Source organism: Parasteatoda tepidariorum, chromosome 11, assembly GCF_982258835.1.
Source record: "Parasteatoda tepidariorum strain Cologne lab strain chromosome 11, Ptep-v5.0, whole genome shotgun sequence".
NCBI classification, from domain to species: Eukaryota; Metazoa; Arthropoda; class Arachnida; order Araneae; family Theridiidae; genus Parasteatoda; species Parasteatoda tepidariorum.
In genome coordinates, this window is record NC_141765.1 from 96831312 (window position 1) to 96852536 (window position 21225).

Sequence of the window (21225 nt, forward strand, 5' to 3'; positions counted from 1 at the left end):
GTTGCTGAAATTTTTAAAAGAAAATCCATAAAATATCTGCTGATGGCAAAAATACTCAACTGATAGTGCTATTGCCAGTACTGCAATATGTTTAGTGTTAATAGTTTAAGTACTCCTCAAGGTCAGGGCTAACCGTGGGACGTTTTCGTGATTTTCCTCTCTATGTTACGCAAATGCAGGTAAGTTCCATCAAAAAGTCCGCCTTGAAGGCAAATTTCTCCCAATACTTGATTGATCCAGGAGTTACCTTGTACTCTGGATTGGGTTCAAAACTACAAGTCTACAGAGTGCAACATTAGTAGCCTTGAACCCAAAATTGGGTCAGATATTTAACAACGATGTAAAAATAGTTTAAGCCATTATAAATAATAATTTTAAAAAATCTTCTTTAGATTTATAAACATAGTTTTTACTTCCCTAAATGTAAGTGCTTATATTATTTCCAATTTTGAATTTCTCTTTTTGACTTGCATGATGTTTCAAAACTTTACTTGTAGCCTAAAATATATCGCTAGTAAAATCTCCATTATTTTATTTCTCCAATGTTGGCAGGTATGATATTAACTATGAGTGCTTGTCTTTGTTGTATTCTGCCTATTTACTCAGCTTTTTCTTCAGACTTCCCCTTTTCAACAGACTGATTGGTTCTGAAAACAAAGAAATTTCAGAAAAATATTCTTTTCTGAAGAGTGAAAATGAGAACAAGGACATAAGATGTTTGAAAGGACTGCATGAGAATAATAGTGAGATTAATGACGTAAGAAATCCTGGGTTTGCATCCAGCATTTAGAAATAATTCTAGCAAAGGAATGTCTATTGAGAAATCAACTGTTATCATTTAGCAAGCTTGGAGACAGTAAGTTGTCTAAGTGATAAAAACTCTATATAATTTCCTTCAGAGATACATTTTTTTTAAAAATTAAATTGCAAAATGTACCATATTCTTATATTTTTTCAATTATGCCTATTATTTTTCAAAATATACCTGATTGTTTTTCAATTACTTTAACACTTGACTGCCTTTTATAGTGGTATCTTTTTCAGTATTTTACATTTTTGAAATGTTCAATTAATTATACATAGCTGCCAACTGTACTGGATTTTGCCAGCTTCTCCTGGTCTACAGGTTTAATAAAAATTCTCCAGGTTTTTGTATATTTTAGAAAATTCCCTAAAATATAGTAAGTTTCCTTAAAAAAATCCCTATTGAAATAGAATTTTTGTACAGATAATTACTTGAATATTTAAATAAATATTACTAATAAATAAAGAAGTGAACCTCATTTCTAGAAATCGGTTCAAAACTCTTTTTGTTCTAAAATGTTCAATTTATTTTCATTCAAATCTCTCTTCTTAAACTAATTAAAAAAATCTTTTAACTATCTTTGATAAATTAAATACCTATTAATATTCGAAATTATGAGTAAACATAATACATGACATTTCAGGTATGTTTAATGTCAATCATAACTGGAAAATATTGCAGTTTATTTATTTAGATAACTATAAAATTCCCTATGTGTAAAATATTTAGTTCATTGTGCATCAATTATCATGAATTGTATATTATTTCGTAAAATTCCTATGCATGTTGACAGCTATGAATTATATATAAGTTACAAATGATTTCAAAATTGGTAGAATAGTTCTTAAGAAAACTATTTAGCTGATAGCTCTTAAATTTTGTATTTCGGCATTTAATATAAAACAGTTTAAAATTATGTAAAAAATATCTATGCCTTACAACTTAAACTTTTTTCAACTGTTATTTAGATAAAATAATAATTATTAAAAATAATTCTTTTATTCAAACTATTCTTTAGGAAATAAGTTTCATTTGCAAGTAGAAGTGTTTTTTTTTTAATTGTGTAATTAGTTTTAGATTTATAACCAAAAACTAAGAAAGTAAAGTAAACATGAAGAAGTCCAAACTTTGTCCTGAAATTAATAAAACTAATTTTTAGATTCTCAACTGCCATTAGATTTTATTGCTCTAAGTTCAAATCTGTCAAAAAAAGACCTTATTATTCAGAGAAAGTTTGTTGTCTGATTCTTTTACTAAAGTAATAGTTAGTACTAATTAAATAACATATTTGAGATTAATTCATTGAACCACTAAGATTGTTTTAGTACCAAAAATCCCATCATTAGAACAGAAGTTATTTAGGGTGATGTCTTTTCTTTCTTTTTCCTGCAGAATGATCATTAATCTATCTGTTTAAATTTTAACATGGTGTTTATCATTGCATTGAGTAAATTGTTTTTTGAAAAATTCAGGTTTACACAGGCTCATTGAATTAAATTTCAATGGGGCTAAATAAATCTGAGAAAAGAAAAGTTTTTGTAACATTGGAAAAATTTTATATTTCAGGATGTTTTTTATTTTTCTAAAAAATATTTTTTCTTAAATAAAGTATAATTTTCTTTTGAAACCAAAACTTCATTGCGCAAACCTAATAAATTTTTGAATTGCAAGCATACTTAATTGATCTCATGACACATTTTATGAATATTTAAAAATATTTGTTTATTTTCGTATTTAAAAATTATTTCGAATGCTTGTTTGGAATATTTTTTCGACGCAAACGCGGCATAACCTCGATTGATCGTTTTGCACAGGGCTGTGCTAAGCCAATGATAGATGCAAACATAAAATATTGATTAATGACTACAAATTGTGTAAAAAATATTAAAGAAGTAATGAGCTTGAAAATAAATGATTTCATAATAAATATGAAAATATTTTAAATGTAAAAATTATGTATTTATTGCAGAAATATAAAAATGAAACAATATAAAAATTAATAGCTCTATAAAGAATAGGTTTCACTAAAACAAGTACTTAATATAAAGAAGAAAAAAAATTTCAAAGTCAATTGCTACTTGGTCAACAAAGAAATTTTTTTATTTTAGTTGCCTTTTTTTAAATAATTAAAAAATTTTCTCACGCATAAAACTGAAATTAATTAATTAAATTTAATGAATGAATTAATATTTGAAAAAACTGTATTAACTTCAAGTGTCATCCACTAGAAGTTTAAAAAAAGGTATTTGAACTTGAGTGTATTTCATTAACGATTGAAAATTTGAACAAGATATAGGGAGAACTAATAGTAGAAATTAAAAAAGGAAGTAAAGAGTCAGAATGATATCTTTTTAGTACTGATTAGAATTTTAAAAGCAACACAACTGATTAAAAAGAAATTGACGTAACCCAATTGATCAACACATGATCTTTCTTATTTACTTTCAGATATTTAATGAAAGTGAAGTTTTTAAAGATGCAGGCAACTATTCAAAGGACATTTAAAACCATAGATAAACGAATTGAAGCCGAAAAGCAGTGGTGTATAAAACTTCAGTCATTTTTTGAACAATGGTGGAAACTCTCCATGAATTTTGGTGGAAACTCTCCTGAAATTTGGTGGAAACTCTCCATGAAGAAAGTGCAAAACCTTCTGGACAAACCAACTTTCTCACCGAATCCAGGCAGTTATCAAGTCCAGATAAGGTGTTACACTATAATAAAATATAGCTTTTTAAATAAATTAAAAGGCTAAGACTGTTTGACAGAAAAAAGTAGGTTATTAAAGCTTAAAGAAAGTTTTTAAAGTTTAAAATTAAACTTTTGCCAATAAATAAAAAGTTGTACCTCCATAAATAATGATGCTGGCAAAATACCGTAATTCTACAGTACTGTTTATGCCAGGAATTAACCACGTTTTTTTCCTCATAATTCATCAGATATACTTCTCTTCTAAAATAAAATTCTGGCTGAAATCTTACATGCAGTCATTAAAGTCATGTTTAAAAAATACTAATATACATTATTTAAATATTTTTCAAACTTGACTTTAAACCATTAGAGTCATGTTTGAAAAATATTTAAATAATGTAAATTACCTCTTCGAAAAATTTTTACCTTTGTATTATTCAAATGATTTCTTTATTTTAATCATTAGGTGTAGTCATAAGTAATCTTGCAGCTTACTACTGGTTTTTAGACTGAAGGCTAAGCTTTAGAGAATGATATCTGATATTTATTTATTATTCATAGGTCATTTTGAATGCTTATTCTAAAACTATTCCTCCGATTCTAAAATCAAAAGTGTTGCATTTTCACTGTGACTGTCTAACTGCACACCATTGAAGAAAAAAAAACATAAAACAGTTAAAAATTGATCACAAAAAGAAATGAATAATAAAAATTAAGGACAGCTTTTTTTTCTCTTACTTCAAAATGTGTTACACTTTTTCCTTGTCTTTGGGTTCAATAAAACATAGATTAACGACACTTTTTGGTCAATCCAGAAAACCGGGAAATTCAGATATCCTGAATAGCGATGGTTACGAACATCCCGGATAATTTCGTTCTCTATTGTATGTAGTAGTTATTATTTAAGTTATTTAGACAGATTTTTTATTATTGAAAATCTCTTTTGATTTAGACTGAAAATATGATTTTTTATATTTAATGCTTAATGTTTAAATGCTTAAACATATATGGTATTTATATATAAAAGTACTTTTGAAGTATTGAAGATTTGATGCTAAGAAACATTTTTTCTCTTTTGAATTTAGATTTCTTTCAATAAACTAACTCTCATATTTGTGTGTAGATATTATTTCGTAAAGTGTAATTTTTTATCCTTAAACTAATACAAAATAATACAATTCTTCTTTTTTAATAGCTTGGTTCAGACATCCATTTATGCTATAAAAAATCCATGAATCGGCCAGATCTATAGTGTTATAAACCTGGTAAGTTTTCATTTATAGTTAGTATTTTACTGCCACACTAGTAGAATTCACTAAACAGAACTTGCACATGACTGTTTAAAATGAATCAGATCAGATATTTTTTTCTGTGAATAAGATGTTATTTTTGCAGATTGTAAAACTGAAGTGAGGATTTTCATTCAACATAATTTATGTGTTCCAGTGCATTTTGTTTAAGTATAATTATAATATCAAAAAAAGTTTTTTAATCTACTGTATTAAATAAAGTTTATTTAGCAATATTATTTTAATCGAAACATTTATCCTGATTTTATATGATATTGATGAGAGCTCATAAGTTGCAATTGATTTATGACTAGAGCAATCAGTTTCATAACTTCTAATTTTATTCCATTTTTTCTTCCATCTACATGACACACCATTTTCAAGCATGTACCATTTTGCACCATTTTTTAACTGAACAATATGATTCATTGCATTTCCATAAAATTTTGTCAACTTTCTGCCTAGTGAACTGTCTCGCATTCACAAAATAATACATTGCATCTCAAGGAAGAGAGATTCATCAAATGTGACTTGATATCCTGAAGGGTCATCATCAGGATATCAAATGTATCACTATGTGAATCATCAAGATATCAAATTCTTTGATTATTTGTTTAACTTAAAATTGTTTTTTTTTTGTATTGTTCTCCTATCTCTAAAAACTAGAAACGGGATTTTTAAGTTTTCCACAAATATGCAGAATTCCACTTTTTCTCTGACTTAGAAAATGAAAAGTTTTTTTTTTTAAAGGAAAAGTTTTTTTTAAAGAAGTATTAATTTAACAGGGGAAGAAAGCTTTATTTCAAACCTAAAGCTTTCATTGTTTTTCTGGAGAGCATATTTGTAAAGAAAGCACATTTTATGTCATCTTTAATTAATCAATCAACCTCGTAAGTGTCCCAGTTATTATTATCATTCAAAAAACTGGGAATATATATATATATATATTTAAAAGAAAGTTTTTTTCTGAATTCAATTAAAACTTTTTTCACTCCAAAAATACTTGGACTAACATAATCTTACCATTTAATAAGTTATAAATCTCAATATTTATAGTAAAATTTTTAAAACGAAAACTTAAGAGATAGTTATAAGTACTATTCCCAATTTTAGTTGTTATATATTTCGTCCACAAATGAAGCAAATCCTCCTAATATATTAAATTTGTTAAGTTGTTACTCTTTTAATATTTTAAATTTTAAAAAAAATATATATTTATTCTAAATGTATGTAAAAAAACAACTTATCTTTGTAAAAGAAAAGTTTTTTTTTAAAAAAAAAGAAGTATTTAAAGTGAAAAAAAAAGAAGTGCCTCACCTTTATTTCAAACCAAAAGCTTTAATTTTTTTTTCACTGGAGAACATATTTGTAAAGAAAGCACATTTGATTAAACAATCATCTTCGTAAGTGTCCTAGTTTTTTCCTTTAAAAAAAAAATTTTTTTTTTAATGAAAAGAAAATAGTTTTTTCTGAATTCAATTAGAGCCTTTTTCCACTTCAGAAATACTCGGACTATCTCTTAGTACATTTATCCACTGATATTCCTACATTTATTGATTTTTCAAAAGAAATCAATTAAAATAATAAAAAGAGAAAAAGTTAATAAGTAAAAGATCCTTTTGCAATAACCCTGGCATTGCAGTCCACGTTAGACCATGGTCTCACTAACAATTTTCCTTCTAAGTTGCCTGTCTTCAGCTCTTTGTTTCCAGTTTTGGACTTTTAGAGTCTTAAGGTCTTTTTCTACCTCGTAACCATCTCTTGGCCGCTCTTCCTCTTTTCCTCTGGCACTGCCCCTTGAATATTTTCTTAATGCCTCTGTTTTCCTCCATTCTTTCAAGGTGTCCTAGCCATTGACTTCTCTTTGCTTTTACGTAATTTATTATACCTTTTTCTTTAAATGGTCTTGCAATTTCAAAATTGTATCGCCTTCGCCACAGATCACCCTCTTTGACCGGTCCAAAAATAGTTCTAAGAATTTTTCTTTCCCAGGTAATCAACATTTTTTCTTGTTTCTGGGTTGGAGTCCATGTCTCTGATCCATAGATAAAGGTTGGTCTGATTATAGTTTTATAAACCTGAAGCCTCGTTATTACTTTTGATGTTAGCAATCTCTTAAGTGCAAAATGACTGCTATTTCTAGCATTTAGTCTTTGCTTAATCTGTGGCATAATATCATTGCTTTCAGTGACAACTGAACCCAAGTACCTAAATTCCCTAACTCAATAAATTTCACTTAGAATATTATTTGACATGTCTTCAATTTAATATCGTAAAAACAATTATAATTTTAATTACATACTTTATTAGTTATTTATTTGTATCTTCTAGGCTTACTAAATACTTAGCTTTTTATCTGCACATTTTTAATTTTGTTCTTTTTAGGGGTGCTTCTTTTATTCAGTTGCTGAAAAATGTCGCACCTGACAAATGCTTTAAAGTCCTACTGTTTGCCCTGACTGAACAAAAGATACTTTTCTATTCACGGGGCCTGATGTTTTGACTAGTGTAGCCGAAGCTGTAGTAATGGTAACCGTTTTTCTATGTAGATTTATAAGACTCCTTTTAAGCATAGTTAAGATCAGGGGATATTTTCTCTTTTCACGCTTGCTATTAAAATGTGTATTACCTAAAATTAGACCAAATTAATTGTTTTGTTCTTATAAAAATTATAGTGTATCCCCGGAACTGCGAAAGCAGTTCCGGGGTTTGGCGAGTGCCAGTGAGCAGGGTCCGAAGCCTCCTAGTAATGATAAATTAAAAAATGGATCTTTTTTAAAGTTAACTCTAAACATCTGCTGACAATTTTTAACTATTTGGAGAAAGTTTATCACCTTTAAAAATTAAAATATTACTTTTAAGATTTTTTAAATATTATTTTCAAGATTTTATTTGAATATAATTTATTTTGTTTCTTTTAATCATGTTTAAAAATATTGAAAACAAAACAAATGAAAAAACATTTTCTCTTAAGTGATACATTAAACAACAATTAACAAGTTCAAAGTTTTATTTTCTGGTTTTAAAAAAATAAGCTAAAACTTTTTATATATGCTTTTTTGTAATTTTTATATTAATTTGTTTTTTAAAATTATAAAGTTAAAATTTATCTAAAAATGCAGTCTTTTTCCTAAGGTTAAATATTTGAAAAATGGGACAAGTAACTGATACTCTTTATAATTATATGTAATTTTAATTTCACTTTCTATTAATCGTATTATAAAAACATGAAAGATCATTAAATATGTATTCCAGTTTAATTTTATTAAAGGTAAAAGTCAGATGACATTTTAGTCTTGACTGATTATAAATTTGTAATAAGTAATATATATCAGGGTGTGTAGCCAAATTATACAGCAAAAAATAAGCACCTTTTAAGCACTTTTCAAGCACTAAAAAAATATTTTTAAGCACTTTGAAAAATATCATAAGTAGGCAGGGTTGGAAAGTTTTTGACGATTGATGACGTTTTAATCGTCATAATCATGAAATTTTGAATCATGCGAAATGAATGGCGTTTTCATACGCTACGGACTGACAATGCACAGAAATAGATTGGGGTTAAATTAATTGTGAAAACGTTGAATAGAACAATGTGAACTGTGTCTTTATGCATAATTCAAAGCGAAAATCAACATAGTAAAGGAAAAATCTCAGTTTTAAAAAGGGAAAATTAAGCACTTTTTAAAAACACTAAATGAAAAAAGCACCTTTAAGGGCTTTTAAAAAACGAAAATCGAAAATAAGCACCTTTAAGCACTTTTTAAAAACACTACGCACCCTGTATATATATATACATAAACAACAAATGAAAACTAAAAGATTAATAAACTTGTTCCTTTTATATTACTGTTACATTTATATTTTATAGTGGTCCAGTTGAAAATTGTGAAACGTTATGCATTTAGGAATAAAGATTCAAACATGTATTAGAGATAGTGCATTCTTTAAACTTATTTTAATTATAATACATATATTTTATATAAACTTTTTTGGATTTATTTCTATTTTTAAGCTTATACATCACTTTTTAATACATGAAAATATTTTCACAGTAAGTAGTTTATGAGCACTAAATGAAAAAACCCCAATTTTCCCCAGGTTTTTTCAAATAAAACCCAATTTTCCCCGGGTTTTTTCAATAAAACCCAATTTTCCCCGGGTTTTTTCAAACCCAGGTTTAACTGGAGAAATAAAATCACTCAGCTTAGTGAGGAATAAGATTGTGATACATGTGTTTTTCCTACTGATTTAAATTAATGTTTTAGCAAAATGCTGAAACCCAAGTTAAACTTTTCTAGATAGTAATCGTGTGCCAGAATCACTGCGATAATGTCGAAGAACGTTAGAGAGTTTTTTCCAAAAACATTTTTCCTTTGGGAAGTAAAAAATTTTAAATTTCTTTTCTGCAGAAATTTTCCAAAGATTTTTTTTTTCATCCAGAATTATATTCAAACAATGTTTTTCTATGAAATAGGAGGAGGTAAAAGAAATGCTCGCTATTTTCTCTTTTCATTTGAGAATAATGAAGTTAAAAAATTGTATTTTTCTTTTCTCCAGAAGTTTTCAAAGGATTCTTTTTTTTTCTTCATCCAGAATTATATTAAACGATGTCTCTCTCGCTCATAGGAGGGAAAAGAAACGCTCGCGATTTTTCTCTTCTCATTTGAGAATAATGAAGTTAAAATAATTTTGTTTTTCTTTTCTCTAGAATTTTTTTTCCATCCAGAATTATATTCAAAGATTGTCTTTCTCGTGTATAGGAGGGAAAAGAAATGCTCGTTATTTTTCCTTTTTCATATGTTTATAGTGAAGTAAAAAATGGAGTTGGTGTCGTTTTGAGTCCTGACGCAGACAACGACGAGGTAGAAGAAAGCGACGAGGAAGATGGAGCCCACCCACCCTTTTTTTTTCCATTTTACCGTTTTTGTTCATTTTATATTAAGCCTGTATATATTTTTATTTCATTATTTTTTTTCTCCTTTTTCTCTTATTAAACTTATGTGTATTACTTTATCGTTTTTCCTTCTTTTTAAAATTATTTCTAAATAATTATTTTTTTAGTTGGGTTTGACAAGGAAAAAAAAAACGGTGTTTTTTAGCGATTCAGAAAACCGGAAAAATCAGTTATCCGGAATTGCGATGGTCCCGATTGTTCTGGATAATCGGCTATCTACTGTATCAGGCTGCTATCCAATGTCTGGGAGATTGATCTGATCATCCAGATACATGCTGCTTGTCAGATAACTATATATGCTATTTTATAACAGACCAAAACTAGAAACATAAAGCAAACCCGAAAGATCATAACTTTGATTTCTGGTCCGGGGAGACCAATATTATTTATTGATGGTCCCAGATTACTGTTAATTTTGCTTTGGCCCCTGATAACACTTCCCCACATCCAAGTTCGTTCGCGTAATTGGGGTTCTACCCTGAGTTCTTCCTAGGAATTAAAAAGAGCGCTCAAAAAAAGGCACTCATTTAACATCGTTAAAAGTTACCCTCTTATACTATTTTTTTTTTGTCTATATTTCAAAAAATTATTAGCTCTTATTGTCAGAATAAGAGAAATTTGTCGTTTATAAAAATAATTGAAGACATGCTAATAGATAATCTTTGGGCATGCATTTTTTTTTCCAACAGAGTAAACTGAAAAAAAATATTTTTAATTGATAAACAATGTGAAAGAATTTTATATAATATAAACTGAAAACTATAAGAAAATAAATTTTTAAAGCTGCATTTTTTTTTATAAGATTGAAACCATTAAAAAGTTTATTGATCTCCCCCGAAAAATAGAGGTACTTATAAAAATTAATCGAGTTGAGAATAATCCTAACAAAGTAAATATATGTAATAGTAATCAGAATTAAACCTGTAAACACAAATAATTTTATAATTTTACCAGTGTGTGATTATTGTTTTAACAGTAAACTAATTTTTTCAAAAGTGAAATATGAATAAAAAGGTAGTGTTATTAAGGGATGGGTGGCTTATTTTTGCAAAGAGGGTGCCGTCGCATTTATAGAGATCAAAAGGCAAGCAGGGCGGATCGCCCTCCTAAAAACGTTTAAGGAGACTGCTGGTTTTACTAACGATATTTACTAATTATCTCGTGTCCTTGTTTCTGTATATTTTGCATAATTTGAGTTCAATTGATGATATAATTAATAAAAGTGATTTTTATCTTTAAATGTTTTTTGTTTCAGGCTTGAATTATGTTTTATGCACATTTTGTAATAGCTAAGAAGGGTCTCCTGGCTCGTATCTGGTTGGCTGCTCATTAGGATAAAAAAGCTGATTAATTTGAATGAAGCTGATGTATTTGAGACAAATATTGAAAGCTGTGTTGAACAATGTCTTCAGCCGAAGGTTGTTTTTCAATTATTTTTTTATTGCATTGCATTTCAGTTTATATATTGATTGTAAATTGCTGGTGCAGGGCCCGCACTAAGCATTCTTCACAGTTGCTTCAAATTCCGAGAAAAAATTGTGGAAAAATACATATAAAAAAAATAGTTTGCCAAGCATTTGGCCTACCGAAGGTTTGACAAATGGGTCGCATATTCCTATCGTAAAATCCCTATTTTTATAGCACCTGGAGATATTATTTATCGACCTATATTATTTAAAACACTAATGCCTACTGTAGGGATGTACAGTGCACCGAAAAGGTGGACCAATCTGAATAACTTTTTATCTAATGATCTGATCTTATCTTCATGTCCTTGGATTCAATCTTAATGGTTCGAGGAGGTGACCTCAACTATGATAATTAATAAGTGCAAACAATTTTTTAAATTATAAAATCAGACACAAAAACATACTTTCCCTGAACTAATATAATTTTTTTTCAATGGATTCGGATTTTTGACCCCCCCCCCCCTAAGTAAATGGGGTAGTCGCAATCTGGAAAATAGGGTCCCCATAGTCTGGTGGGGGAGAGCAATCAAAAATTTGGACCCCTAAATAGTAATTTTATTTTTTGTGTACTTTGCCATATCTTGAGAAATTTTTAAGTGAATTAAAAAACTTTTGCACACAGTTATGAAATTTATTTATCCAAGGCAATAAATATTGGAATAAATGTTACACGCAAAATATAACTTTTAGTAAATATTTATTGCTTTTTATTATTTTATAAAATAATAGTTCAAAACTTCAATAAAATAAATCAAGTAAAAAAAAACAGTTCAATTCTTTAAAATAAAATTTCGTTCTTTTATCACTTAGAATTAGACCATGCATGGAGGGTGAAGCATTCTAGAGAGACAAAAATTAATGTGTGTGGGAGGCTACAGGCAAGGGGAAGAAAGCAGGTCCTTTCATTAATATATGCCCTTTGCCTAGAATAATACTCTATGAGGAGAGTGACATTCTAAAAGAAAAGAATAGTGTGGACAAGGGGGATACTGCACACGGAAGAGATTGTGCTTTTTTTAGGAGGCTTTAAGGTACCTAAGTAGAAGACCTACACTAACCTTCAAAATTGACAGAATTCAAGAAATTCAGTTCTACGGGTAACAGATCTTATAGGAATTAAGTAAAACGCTAAGAAAAAAAGTATCAGAAAAAGTTTTGAACTAGAATCCGTAACGAAAACTATTTCCTAAAATTTTGAAGAATTAAATAAATTTGTATAATATTTCAGTGTGTAATAAGTAACTGTAAATTTACGGAAAGCATAAATTTTTTTTTAAATGTTATGGTGGTTAATGCAGCAAAACTATTTCTAAAATTTCTTGATTGTAAGAAACTTAAATCTTTAAGAGACTTAGATTGTGCCATTTTACACTCGAGAGTAACCCAATTATGATGAGTTTCACTACTTCCAGGGTTCCATAAAAATGTCTAAAAAGGGGTTTCTTGTAAAATCTATGTTCTCAAGTTCAGTATTCTAATTCAATCCAGTATTTTGAATAAAAATGAAATGTTCCAATTCTCAATTTATTTATTTGAAGAATTGTCAAACCAACTTTAAGTTTTCTACATTTTTGTACTATAGTATAAATTAATTTTATATGCAGTCCAATAGTGATCAACTGCTATCAGTATTCAATATTTTATATATTTTTTAAATTTATTTTTATAAACAAGGAAGATAAGCTGAAAGAATTGTATAATTATAAATAAGTAAGACAAATCTGAAAAGAGAGATTGATATTAAAGTTAGAGTTTGATATTAAATAATAATAATAAAAAAAATGTTAAATGAATTCATATTCGTTAAAACAATTTTTAAATATGTTTCAACATACATGAATTCATTTAACATTTTTTATTTTTCTAGAAAAATCTTCTAGTTTTTTTCCTTTTTAATTAAATGCTACTTTCATTTTTTGGTGTATTTAATGTACAATAACAGCTGTTTTATCACTAAAGTAATTGTAAAAAGAATTTTCTTTTGCTGCAACTTAAAGTATGTTTAAAATTAAACTGTAAAAATTGCAAGTAAACTGGGGTTCTATTGGGGAAAAATATGTCAAAGGGTTTCCTCCAACCGGAAATATTTGGAACCACTGCTGTAATGTATAATGCATAGCTGCCAACTCTACTGGATTTTCCAGTAAACTACTGGATTAGGCTAGTTTCTCCTGGTCTACTGGTTTAATTAAAATTCTCCTGATCTTTGTACATTTTAGAAAATTCCCTAAAATTGAGTAAATTTCCTAAAAGAAAATCCTTATTGAAATAGAATTTTTGTACATATTATAGCTTGCTTAAATATTTAAATAAATATTTAAAATGCATAATGATGCGAACTTCATTTATAAAGATTAGTTCAAAACTTTTTTTTTCTTCAGAAATGTTCATTTTATTTTTATTTAGAACTCTCTTTTTAAATTAATTAAAAAAATTTCTTTACTATCCTTGATGAATTAACTGCCTAATAATAATCAAAATTATGAGTAAACATAGTACATAAGATTTCAAGTATGTTTAATGTCAATCATAACTGGAAAATATTACAGTTTTACTTTTTTGATGACTATAAAAGTCCCTAAAATTCCGTGTGTAAAAAATTTAATACATTATGCAACAATTATCGTGAAATTTATATTTCGTAAAATCTATTGGATTTTTTCCTATCTGTGTTGGCAGCTATAATAATGTCTCTTCCAATTTGTAACAAGTCAGACAAATGTTAGTTGTAGTAATGTTGGATGTAGTAATGTTGTAATACTTTAATAGTAAATGATACTTTAATAGTAAATTAATTGAATCAGTGCTAAAACTAACTAGGTGTTATGTTACAAAGAGCAGAATAAATTGTTTCATCCAATTAATTTTTGGATCACATGTAAATTTTGTAATGGAATGTGGAAAAATCCACAAGGAGTTTATTAAAAATATATATATCTAAAGTTTTTAATATTAGGTTATTTGGGGCTAATATTTTTAACTGTTTAATCTGTTCAAAATAAAAATGTTGGCGTTCATGTTTTTGTTTTACCTATGTAATAGCATAATTTTAAAGAAATTATAAGATCATATTTCATATAAGCTTAAATAAATGAGGCTAATCTAAAGTAATTTGTAACTGATTTTCAGAACTTAAAAAATTGAGAAGCCAGTCTTAAATATACGCTTGATTCTTTGTTTCAGTTGCTAAATATACTTTTTCTTTTATTTTATCTTAACCTTTTGAAGATTTTATTAGTAATAAAAAAAAATTCGACATTAGGAAAATGCCCACTAATCTGTGAAGCGATATTTATTCTGTAAAAATTTATTTATTTACTACATTTAAAATGCATTTTTTTTATAATATCTTAAATGTTAAATCATAATAATATTGTAATAATAAAAAAATATCATTTTCACGATCAAAAAGATTGTAAGGAAAAATATTTTTAAATATGATTTTAAAGGCAGGCTAGATTGAATTTACTTCTTTTTTTTGTTACTGCATTTTTTAAAATTTTAAGAATACATTTAATGCAGGGTAGTATGAGCGAAAAATCTTAACTTTTCATGTCATGTTGGATTTGTTTTGTATGGGCCAGAAAAAAAATTCTTTTTTTTATCATATTAAAAACAATTCCGTTTTTATTTTATCTGCTTATGAATAAAAAGTATTAAATGTTTTGAATATTTTTTTGAATATAAATACTATCAGAATTATACAAGTTAAGCATTGGAAAAAAAAGTTTTTCTTGTTCAAACATTAGCTTATTTAACGTTTATTTATTTATTTTTCTCTTTATGTATTATAAATATGTTTGTAACTGGTATAAATAATTAGATCATTTCTAAGCAATGAACTCAAACTCTTTTTTATCATTATGGAAATCGCACTGATTTTACATTATGTTCCATATTACACTCATTATTCTTTGATTTCATTTTAAATATCCTATTTTATTTAAATTGGACCTACTTTTTTTATGAAGGATATTTTCATAAAGATTTATTTTATTTTTTATTAATCCAAAAATTAATGCACCCAATTAGTTCTCATTCAAAGTTTTTGGTACTTCATTAGATGTTTTATTTTAAAATTTAAACAAACTAAAATTATAATTTATGCAATTAATACTTAATATAAATTTATATTGCAGATGAATATAGCCTTCTCCCGAACCAAGTGCTTGCATCAATAATTGAATTAGGAACACAAGCTTTAGGTGTGTACTTTGCACTTGCATTTGTGATCAATAACAGTGTAATTATTTATCACTTTTCTTTTTTTTTTTATGATTTCATTTGAAATTTAAAATCTAGTCATTATCGTAAATAACAGTAGTCATCTGCTTACACACTATAATACGTCATTTGTGGCCAAAGTTGTAGAGGGGATGGGAATATTAAGTAATCATGGTGCATCACTTAAGCATGTAACTCTCAAATTCAGAAAAATAAAGGAAATAAGCGTGCCAGCAGATCTATGTCCGCAAAATTATAAACAAATTTCAAATGCATATGCAGTTTGAAATATATATATACCTGTGAATAACGATTTCTTTCTCACTTTTAACGTCTTTTCAGCTTGGTTCTATTTAATCTTCTATATTGATAATGTAAAAAAATCACAGTAATTAGAGGGTCCTCTAATATTATTGCCCTGAAATACTGACATTTTGAGTCATCTTTCTACAAGAAAGAATAAGTATTTTAGAATTGTTGAAAAATTCTTCGTGTACTCTCTCTCTTTATTAAAAAATCATAAGAACTACGGCTCTTTTGAGTGTTCATCTTAATGTTACATTTTGTTTTGCTGCATGAGAACTATGACACTTTGAAATTACTAAGATACGTAGAAAAGTGCTCAGGAATTATGATGAAATAAAAAAATTAACATTAGAAAGTTATTAATTGTTAAACTTGTTGGCTTCTAACAACAGGGATACCACTACAGAGTAAAAATTTGGCATGATAAAAAGGTTTCCACGTGTTTGTTTATAAACTTTACAAGATTTTTTTTAAAAATTTCAATTTGTTCACAAATTTTTACGATTTTAAAAGCTTTTTTTGTGAATTTTTTGTACCTTTTTTTATTTTTCATTGCTTTGCATTACATTTTGCTTTTTCTGCTCAAAAAGTATTAGACTTAGAAACTTGAAATCAAGAAAGTGTGTAGAAATGTGTACAAGGAAAAAAAGTATGATTCTATTGTTATTTCAAGAATTTACTACACCTTCAACAGCTGTTAAACTTGTAGTAAAATAAAATAGCTGTTTAAATGCAACGCAGAGTTAAAATTTAATGTGCTGATAGCGAGCATTTATAATTTTAACGAGAGTTCTTTTCGAAATTCCCATTCATTTGATAGAATAATTGCAAATAAAAGTGCCTTTTTGTGATTTTTTTCAGAGTTTTTACTTTAAATATTATCTATTGTTGTAGAAAATTTATTTTTCCCCACGAAATCTTTATTAGTTTTTTCTTAACTCACGTATGAGTAGTTATAAATCAAGCATTACAAAAGAGAGAGAGAGATTATGTGTTGTCAGATATAAATCTTAATATTTACAGTGAAGTTTTTAAAAATATTAAATAAAACTTAATAACCAGGGGTCTGTTTAGAACAGGGCTGTCAAACTGAAAAGCTAACTTGGGCCAAATGAGCAATGCTTAACTTTAGGTGGGCCGCAAAAAAAAAAAAATCAATGTTCATCGAAACAAATATTTTTATTTTGAATTGTAATAAACATATATAAGGTTAAATTATTGTTTACGCCCTGATACTTGACATCTCTTCTCTGCTACTATCTTTTCTATTTCAGGAGAAATTTAATTGGCTGAAACTACTTTCAAAATTGACCCAACGTGAGCGTTATTAATACGGTTTCGGACTGGAGATTTATTTCCATTCATAACAGAAAATAATTGCTCTCACTGATAAGTACTTCCAAACATGGAAATAATTTCATATGCGAATTTTCGAGTATTTTCAAACCTTGCTGGTAAATATTCGTGAAACTCTGGCACACTCACTTCAATGAGTTTTGCCTTCAAATTTGAGTCGCACTGAATCTCAATCTCTTCCATTTGCATGTAACTGGGTACTGAGTCTATATTTATTGAGAAAATCGAAGAAGTCAAACAAAATTTGTCTTCCAAAGAATTACAATCTTTAAACTTTGTTTCAAATTCTGTTCCAAGGTTTGAAATTTTTTTTTGCGTATTTTTGATACAATGCAGTATCATCTAAACTAGATTTGTTCTTGTTGCACTGGGAAGTGCATTAAATCTTCATTTTTCAGTTGCCTATCCCAAAGAAATAGTTTACATATGAATGCTTTAATTATATCAAACATGTTCGTAATGATCCGATCTTCGCCTTGTAACAAGAAATTTAAATCAGATAAGTGTTTGGTTACATCAACCATAAAAGATAAATCTTGCAACCATATTTGATCGGAGAACAAGCTTGTATCTTGATTTATAATTTGTAAAAACTTACATATTTTTTCTTTCAAATCTCATAATTGTTTGAGAACCTTGGAGCAAGATAACTAACTTACCTCGCTATAGTAGGATAAACCTGATTATGTACTATTTAATTGATAGCTTAGTGTGAAACGGACTCCATTTCAGCCAATTAGAATTTTACATTTTCGTGCGCACAATTTAAAATGATCCGCATAGTTTATAAATAAAGTATATTATAATTTTATATGCTGGTTTTATTTCTAATTCACATTTATATTTTATTTTTACTTTGCTTCTGATATATTGACAGGGCCACAAAAATGCTCATCTCGGGCCGCTAGTTTGACACCCCTGGTTTAGAAGAAATTTGGATCCGTTAACGAACCTTTCACAAAATATCTTTCCATAAAAACGGACCCTTCACAAAATAATTTATCTTTTAATTGGACCCTTCACAAATTTATTTATCTTCATTATTGTTTTGTTAATTGAAGAAACCCTTCCCAGGAATAAAAGAAAGACCATTCGAAACGAACTAAGTTTTCCAAGTTTCCCTATGTTTAAATTCCAAATGTAGTATTCTAAGAAAATATTTTTACTTTTACAAGCATCATGTGCACATTCTTATTGATATTAAATTATATATTTTTTTTGTAAATAAATAATTGATCAATTTATGATTCATAATAAATTAATTATTCTTAACATTACATAATAGATTATTATGTAATAAAAATTAATTTCTAGCAATTTTTGAAATAAAATATTATAAATTTAAGAATTCTAAGTTTACTTAATGCGTAGCACATTAAGAGTGATACATAACTAAGTTGTGTTATTTAAAATATGTCAAATGAAATTATTAAATATGTGAGTGATTTTGTTTCCATTATTCGTCTGAGATAAATATTCTGTGTTGAGCATTATAGGCTGAATACCAAATATTTGTATGTTGCATCTCTAATTTAGAAGCAGCAATTGTTGAACAGAATCTTGTATCTATTTGCAATTTAAAAACTTCTTGAAAAGGCTTTTAGCAATTTTTGCAATAACAAGACCCTATTTGCACAAATTCAGAAAAGTACTACCCTGTTTGAAAGAGTGCGACTTACCTCTTGTTTTATATTCACAAATTGTGAATAGTTTTTTCACAATTTTACAAAAACAAGACCTTTCCCAAAATGTCTGGACAGACCCCTGATAACCTTTCTCTATTTGAATTGGTATAAATTTTGTAAATGAGTAAAATTTCTTTTCATTTATCTCTTCTGATTGAGTCACACATAGTCTGTTCTTTTGGATCAACTTTTTTTTTAAGTTCAAAGGGTTATTTTACATAATATAACTCATGATTGTAAAGGGTGGGCCATTTGTTATTCTCATAGACTGCACCAAAAATTCTTCTAAGTATCCCCCCCTCTCTCTCAAAAAAAAAAGTGTAAACAACCAGACCTAGTTTGTGTTATTAACACCAATCGCATTCGATGGCTGGGACATCTGTTGACCAAAACCCCTAAAAAAATTAACCTTTTTTATACTAGTAGGTACAAGAAAAAGGGGTTGTCCAACGACTATGTGACTGGACGCAGTTGAGAGGGACCTAAAGATAATAGGAATAACTAACTGGAAGGCCATGGCACAGAATAGATCAAGATGGCAAAAACTTATTGGGATGGCGTTAGCCTGTCATAGGCTGTAGTGCCCAAGAAGAAGAAGAAAGGATTATTTTACAAATTAAAGTGATTGTTCATTTCGTTATGTTAGCAAGTGCTCTTGCATAAAGCTAAAATGATTGTTTATTTAGGAACCAAAATGTTCTGCGTGTTTGTGGAAAATATTGACATTTAAGAAGAAGTAAACAATGATGAACGAGAATGGATTGTGGGGGTTGGTGAGCGGAGCAAGCAGGGGTTGTAACCTTCTAGTAAGATGAGAGTAAACAAACAAAAATAAAAAAAAATGCAATTAAATTTATATGCATTTTTATGGGAATTCCAGTTATAATGGCAATTTTTATGTCTTTGATATAATGACATCTTGTAATTTATGATGTTTTTGTCCAATCTGACAGCCTCACATCATATCAAGGTCCTACTGTATGTATAAAATATTTTTCTTAATAACTTATGGAGATAATTTATAATAAATCTGAGTACATCATTGTACAAATTACATCATTGCTTTGTTACAAGTGTCTTGATTATTCAAGTTCTAAATTTCTTTGTTTTGTCTATCATTAGAGAGAATAGTTATGACTGTGCATATTAATGGATGAATAAAAAGTTTGAGATTTCACATTCAAAATAGGGAACCCACTTCTAGTGTAAAGAAATTTGGATGTATTGTTTCCTGAAGATCAAGTCTATTGGAATCTACTGGAAAACAATAATACTGTATTATTTGTTTTCTTATCATGATGCTTTAATATATGTTAATTTTAGGTGTTGCTAGCCTAGCCCTGTTCATCATGGTGCGTAGCGTTTTTAAAAAGTGCTTAAAGGTGCTTATTTTTGTTATTTAAAAGCCCTTCAAGGTGCTTTTTTCATATGGTGTTTCAAAAGTGCTTAATTTTCCCTTTTGGAAGTGGAGATTTCTTTCTTTACCCTATCGATTTTTTCCACGTATTATGCAAAATGTGGTTTTCTCATATGTGCTTTGCACATTGTTCTATGCAACGTTTTCACAATTCATTTAACCACAACCCATTTCAACAATCAACCACAATCCGACCGTCCGTCATTAGTGTCCATGTTTCAAGAAATACTCGTGAGTCCGTATGAGTGTCTACTGAGCTGAGTTTGGTGAGATTATTGCTCTATCACGTACAACTCTGCTCCATTTTGCAAAATATTCTCAAATTCAGACTTCATTTTCCGCTCCCTGATATTGAACCGAAAAATCTCTTAATCAAAGAGTTCTTTGTCATTAACTAGTTATTTTATCATGATCAAGTAAAGTTTATAAAAATTATTTTGCATTTTGTTAATGTGTATAGTGCTTGAAAATATTTTTTGAGTGCTTAAAAGATGCTTATTTTTTGTTTTAAGATTTCAGTACTAACCTTGTTCATGAACTCTTTACCTTTACAGTTTGATTACAACTCCCAACCTGAGTTTTTACGGTACAACAGTAAAGTTCGCACCATTGAAGGAACCATTCCTCAATTTCACAAGACTGATATTGTAAGGCATGTTAACTTAAGACGCAATCCATCACTTGTGAGACAATGTACCAGGGAAGAAGAATTATTAAAATAATTATTTTAATTGCTCTCAGTATTCAACCATAATTTTTGTTTGTTGTATAATTATATACATAACAAGTTTTCATTGTATAGTTTTTTAATATTGTATAATTATGTCGCCTGGCTAACCGTGGGAGGTTTTCGTGGTTTTCCTCTACATGTAAATTAAATGCAGGTTAGTTCCACCAAAAAGTTCTCCTTAAAGCAAATTTCTCCCAATACTTGATCCAGGAGTTCCCTTGTCTTCTGGATTGGGTTCAAAATTACAAGAGCTGAACACGAGTAGTCGTAAACCCAAAATTGAAACTGTTTGTAAA

At 28.2% G+C, this 21225-nt stretch overlaps 1 protein-coding gene across 10 annotated transcripts in view; it reads left to right on the plus strand.

Annotated features, from left to right (window-relative positions):
* Positions 1 to 20973, plus strand: part of LOC107440383 (uncharacterized) — a 106310-nt gene extending 85337 nt beyond the window's left edge. For 7 of the 10 annotated variants that reach the window (XM_087154584.1, XM_087154585.1, XM_087154586.1 and 4 more), the window contains 7 exons: positions 619 to 856; positions 3254 to 3579; positions 4692 to 4761; positions 7171 to 7314; positions 10998 to 11160; positions 15351 to 15416; positions 20754 to 20973. Coding sequence is in view for 1 of the 10 variants with exons in the window: in XM_087154587.1 (XP_087010713.1) it covers positions 4692 to 4731 (40 nt within the window). In the remaining 9 variants the exon portion in view is untranslated. Of the gene's footprint in view, positions 1 to 552; positions 857 to 3253; positions 3580 to 4691; positions 4762 to 7170; positions 7315 to 10997; positions 11161 to 15350; positions 15417 to 20753 lie in introns of all 10 variants that reach the window. The other 3 variants (XM_087154583.1, XM_087154590.1, XM_087154587.1) reach the window with 3 other exon arrangements.
* Positions 20974 to 21225: the final 252 nt, after the last annotated feature.